At 50.9% G+C, this 4,993-nt stretch overlaps 1 protein-coding gene across 1 annotated transcript; it reads left to right on the top strand.

Moving 5' to 3' along the window:
- Positions 1-825: 825 nt before the first annotated feature.
- LOC139275541 (putative nuclease HARBI1) lies at positions 826-4,474 on the top strand. The gene is made up of 2 exons (XM_070892708.1): positions 826-1,445; positions 4,324-4,474. Exons 1-2 carry the CDS (start codon positions 826-828, stop codon positions 4,472-4,474), a joined length of 771 nt encoding a protein of 256 aa, XP_070748809.1.
- Positions 4,475-4,993: the final 519 nt, after the last annotated feature.

Below are 4,993 nucleotides of genomic sequence, written 5' to 3'. Positions count from 1 at the left end.
CCTGATATATTGAGGGCAATGTTAATCCCCAAAAACAGGTGGGCTTGGGTCAGATTGGCTGTGAAAATTTTTAAAATCGCATTCCTGACCTTAACCTGCCTCTAACACGCTCACTCATGATTTTAATGGAGGTGGGACAGGGGCGGTTAAGCAACCCACTCCCAGGAGGCGGTATGGTCATTTAAATAACATAATGAGGCTGCGTGCCTCACATTTTTTCTGTCTTCAAGGTTTAACTCTGACCGGCCGAGTTTCCCGGTCTCAGGAAACACAGCAGCTAAAGGGAGGCGAGGACTGCTGTGTTGAAGAGGTGCCTTTCCAGCAATGTTTGTAGGCCAGGCGGAGGAGAAGTGCTTCCCCACAGTCCACCAAGAAAAGCTGCTTCCCCCCGCCGCCCCCCCCCCCAGCATTGCGAACCCTTCCCTACCAGGATCGTGGGACGGTATTTAAAGGCAGTTGCAGCCAGGTCACAGAGGTCATGGCCAGTGCTGCGTTCTCTCCTCGCAAAGTACGTAGGTTTGGCGTGCCATGACTACTCAGCTTCACAACTAGCATTTCTCAAACATTGCTGGGTTTCAGGTCACATCCATGGGCGACTAGTATATCGCGACTAACTTCTACAACTTAATGGGGGCAGTGATGGTACACCACGTCGTCCTGCGGTGAAGACTTCAAAGGCAACGGCTACAGAGACGGCTTCAGGCCAATGTGCGTCCACGCCAGAGGAGAGGCCCCAGACCTCGGGGCAGGAGGCCGTACAGACATAGGGTTTACCGTGCACTTTATTCTTACCTTGATATGTCAGAGGAGCGGTGCATAAGAAGGATGCGGTTCCGCAAGGAGGTGGTCACGGAGCTCTGCCACCTCCTGTACACAGAACTCGCAGCTAACATCAGCGCAAGGACCTCGCTGTCAGTGGCAGTGAAAGTGACTGTAGCCCTCAACTTCTATGCTACCGGCTCCTTCCAGTCTCCTGGAGGCGATATATGCAACATCTCACAGTTTGCTGTACATTGCTGCATTCGCCAGGTGACCGACACTCTCTACAGCCGATGCAAGTTCAACATGTCCAGGCAGAGCCAGGATGAGCGCGCCCATGGCTTCGTCAGGATAGCGGGCTTCCTCATGGTTCAGGGGGCCATTGACTGTACAAATGTGGGATTGTGGGCCCCGCCTCACAATGGAGAGGTGTTTCGCAATCGAAAGAGCAACCACTCCCTCAATGTTCAGCTGGTCTGCGACCACAGGCAGATGATCCTCATTGTCAATACACGCTATTCTGCCACGATGCCTTCATCCTGCGGGAGAGCAGTTTGCCAGGACTGTTCCAGCCACCGCATGAAGGGCGTGGCAGGTTCATCGGCAACAAAGGATATGGGGCTAGATTTTCCATTATTTTTGCATGCATACCACCTACTTATTGTCTATTTTAACGCTGAAATGAGGTGTAACGCCCATATATCACCCATTTAAGCACAAAATGGAAAGCAATGCCCATTTCTCGGTCACTTATCACCGAGCGTTACTTTCGGCATGTACGTAACACCGATAAAAAATAATGCCGCCCGGCCACTTTGTTTGGGCGGAAAGATCAGAATGGGCAACACCAATGGCCATTATATTGCCGAGCGTTACTTTCATAATTAACGCCGAGATTTAATAATACCGCCCGGCCACTGTTTTTTGTCGTAAAGATCACATTTGCCGAAACTAACGTCCAGAAAATCGCCCATCCTTACTTTCGACAGACTCGAGATGGCAGAAGGTACATTCGACAGCCCAATGTAAGACATGCCAGACTGATGAGGAGGACCAGACGTTACACACCCCGCATTTACAGGGAGAAGCAGCCTTACCTCAACTTGCCCGACACCACCTGCCTTCGGAGACTGCGCTTCCACAGTGAGATATGCCAGCTCATCAGGAGAGATGTGCAGCCTGCCAGCACCATCAGGACTGCACTGTCCGATGAGGTCAAGGTGACTGCGGCACTTTTGTTCTAAGCCTCGGGTTCCTTTCAGGCCTCAGCTGGTGATATTTGCGCTATATCTCAGCATGCCACACATTGCTGCATTAGACAGGTCACTGAAGCCTTGTACACACGCAGGATGGACTTAATCAGCTTCCCTATGACCAGGGAGGCTCAGACTGAGAGGGCTGTAGGATTCTACCGAATTGTTAACTTCCCCAAGGTGCAGGGAGCAATAGACTGTACGCACATTGTGATGCGGGCACCTTTTCAGGATGGAGAGGTTTTCAAGAACCGCAAGGGATTCCACTCCCTGAATGTGCAACTCGTTGTCGACCACCAGCAAATTATTATAGCAGTGAATGTTAACTCTCCGGGCAGCATCCATGATGCTCACATCCTGCGTGAGAACACTGTATCTGACTTGTTTAACAATCAGCCTCAAGGTCAATGCTGAATGTTTGGTGACAAAGGATATGGTCTCGCCACCTGGCTGATGACCCCCCTGCATGACACCCACACCGAAGCAGAGAAGCGATACAACAAGAGCCACAGATCCACTCGCAATATCGTCGAGAAAATCATTGGAGTGCTTAAACAGCGCTTTAGATGCCTGGACCACTCAGGAGGCGAGCTTCTATACCACCCTGAGCAGGTAGCTCAATTCGTGGTGTGTGCTCCATGCTGCACAAATGGACTATCAGGAGGGGACAAGAATTGCCAGAATGGTGTGACGGTCCACCTCAGGAGAGAGAGGAAGAGGAGGACGAGGAGGTGGATGCTGACCTCAGGCCAGATAATCAGGCTGATGCTGAAACCACGCCCCCGCTCCCCTCTAGACCACAGGAAAGGGCCCATGGTGGCTACATAGCTGTAAGACGTTTACGTCAGCAGCTCATAAATGAGCGCTTTGCTTGAAAGAATGTTAGTGGTATTTACAAAGCTGCTGGGTGTGCAGGTCATACATCAATAGTGTGCATCACCTTGGTGACAGTTAAAGTTAAAGCTTAAGTTGATTCAAGTTAAGTGTAATTATACCCTTTCATGTTAAGGAATCACCAGTGTGTAACGGTGCAACTATCTGAGACAATGCGCAACAAGGTTATGTGAAATAAAAGACATTTCATCTGACCATTGTCTGAAATTATCAGTCTATCTGTAAAAAACATCCCATCCCACCCCCGACCCAGCCCACAACAAATTTATCACATTTACATCATTACAATGGTCCCCATTTCCCACAAAACAAAACACAAATACAAACCAACAAGGTAACCCCCTCGCCTCTTGCCCCGACCCTCCCACCAATATAGCAGCAGCAACCTAAAAATATGCCCCAGAGACCTGCGGCCATGCACCTCACTTCCGCCCCCCACCCCGCCCGCTTCTCCTCCCCACCTCTACCCCTTCCTCTCCCCCTCCTGACTCTAAGCCACCTGGCCGAGGAGCTCCTCAGGCACTGCTTTATTGCGGGGGGGATGACGGCAGAACCACTGCTTGGATGGATATGGGAGAGGACGGTCCCGAGGTAGGAACGTGCTCCGAGCCAGAAGCAAGATCTTCCTCCTGGCTCCCATGTGTTGTTGGCAATGGGGGTGCGGCACCTTGGGGTGCAGTGCCGTGCTCCGGGACCATTGGGAGCCCTCTGCCACCAGTGTTCCTGGCTAACAGCTCCAGGGCCTCCTCCATCTCTTCCATGTTATATCTTATTTGTTGGACAAAAACTCGGTGCCAACTATGTTCTTGGTGCTTAGTAGGCTTTTTGCTACTGGTGAATCTCCCTCGTGCCTCCCACAACAGCCAAACAAGCACACACCACACTCACACACGTTTTTAGTCCCTCTCTGCTCCCTCTCTCTGTCTCCTCTTCTGTGCATGTACTGATGACCCCTGACCTCCTGAATCGTGGGAAACGAGCATTGCCATGCCGTTGCTAAGGACGGCGATACTTTACGGCAGAAGGTCAGAGAGATTTAATGCTAACACCTATTTCAGATCGCTCGCGGTAACGCCCATTTTTAAAAATGGAAACTAGGGGTTTTGAAAATGGGCGATAATCCGGCGATCTGAAAACCCATGTTTACCACCTATGCCGGAAATAACGGCCATTTTTGGGCGATCTGCACAAAAGTGGAAAATCTAGCCCATGGCCTCGCCACCTGGCTGATGACACCCCCCCGCAATCCCACCACACCTGCCGAGCAGCGCTACAACAGCAGCCATATTGCAACCAGGACCATTATAGAGCAAACTATCGGGGTTCTCAAGCAGCGTTTCCGCTGCCTTGACCGCTCTGGAAGGGCATTTCAGTACTCACCTGATAGCGTGTCCATCTTCACCATTGTGTGCTGCAGGCTGCACAACCTGGCCATCATGAGGGGCCTGCCATTACCAGGAGGGATGGATGATCCACCTCAGGAGGACAACGACGAGGAAGAAGATGAGGAGCTTCAGCCAAGGAGGAGGCAGCCTGATATTGTTACAGCTGCAAGGGCTGCTCGTTAGAGGCTCATCACGCATTGATTCCAGTGAATAATGCAAGATGTGCAGAATGGCCAGCTTATTCACGTATTCGCGCCCCACCCTCCTAGCCTCCATGTATACAAATCGCAAGACAAGATTGTGACAAATTGATTTTTTATTTCCAACAAAAACCATAGTGTGCTGTAAAGAAGCCCGAAAGGACGCCATCATCCACAGCAAACAATAATTGAAACCAGATCCCTTGAAACATTATCACCCACATCCACGTGCAACTATTCACATTACTTCATATTCGAACAAGGACAGCATCTCTGACCAGTATCCGCCAATTCTTTATTGGCTCATGCAAGCTCACCTATTTACATGAGTTCATATTTGAGCAAGGTCAGCATCTCCGACCCATTCCCTTCTCTTCGCCATGCCTGCTGCTCCTCCTCAATGGGGCCTCAGTGCCTGCAGCAAAGTTGGTAGAAGGTCGCTCTGTTGGTGCCGCTACCATAGCTGATGGCCTAACAGGATGTTCCCCAGCAGTTCAGGCCC

Source organism: Pristiophorus japonicus, chromosome 11, assembly GCF_044704955.1.
Source record: "Pristiophorus japonicus isolate sPriJap1 chromosome 11, sPriJap1.hap1, whole genome shotgun sequence".
Taxonomy (NCBI): Eukaryota; Metazoa; Chordata; class Chondrichthyes; family Pristiophoridae; genus Pristiophorus; species Pristiophorus japonicus.
Note: the sequence above shows the minus strand (reverse complement) of the source record. Positions and strands in the feature narration are given on the sequence as shown.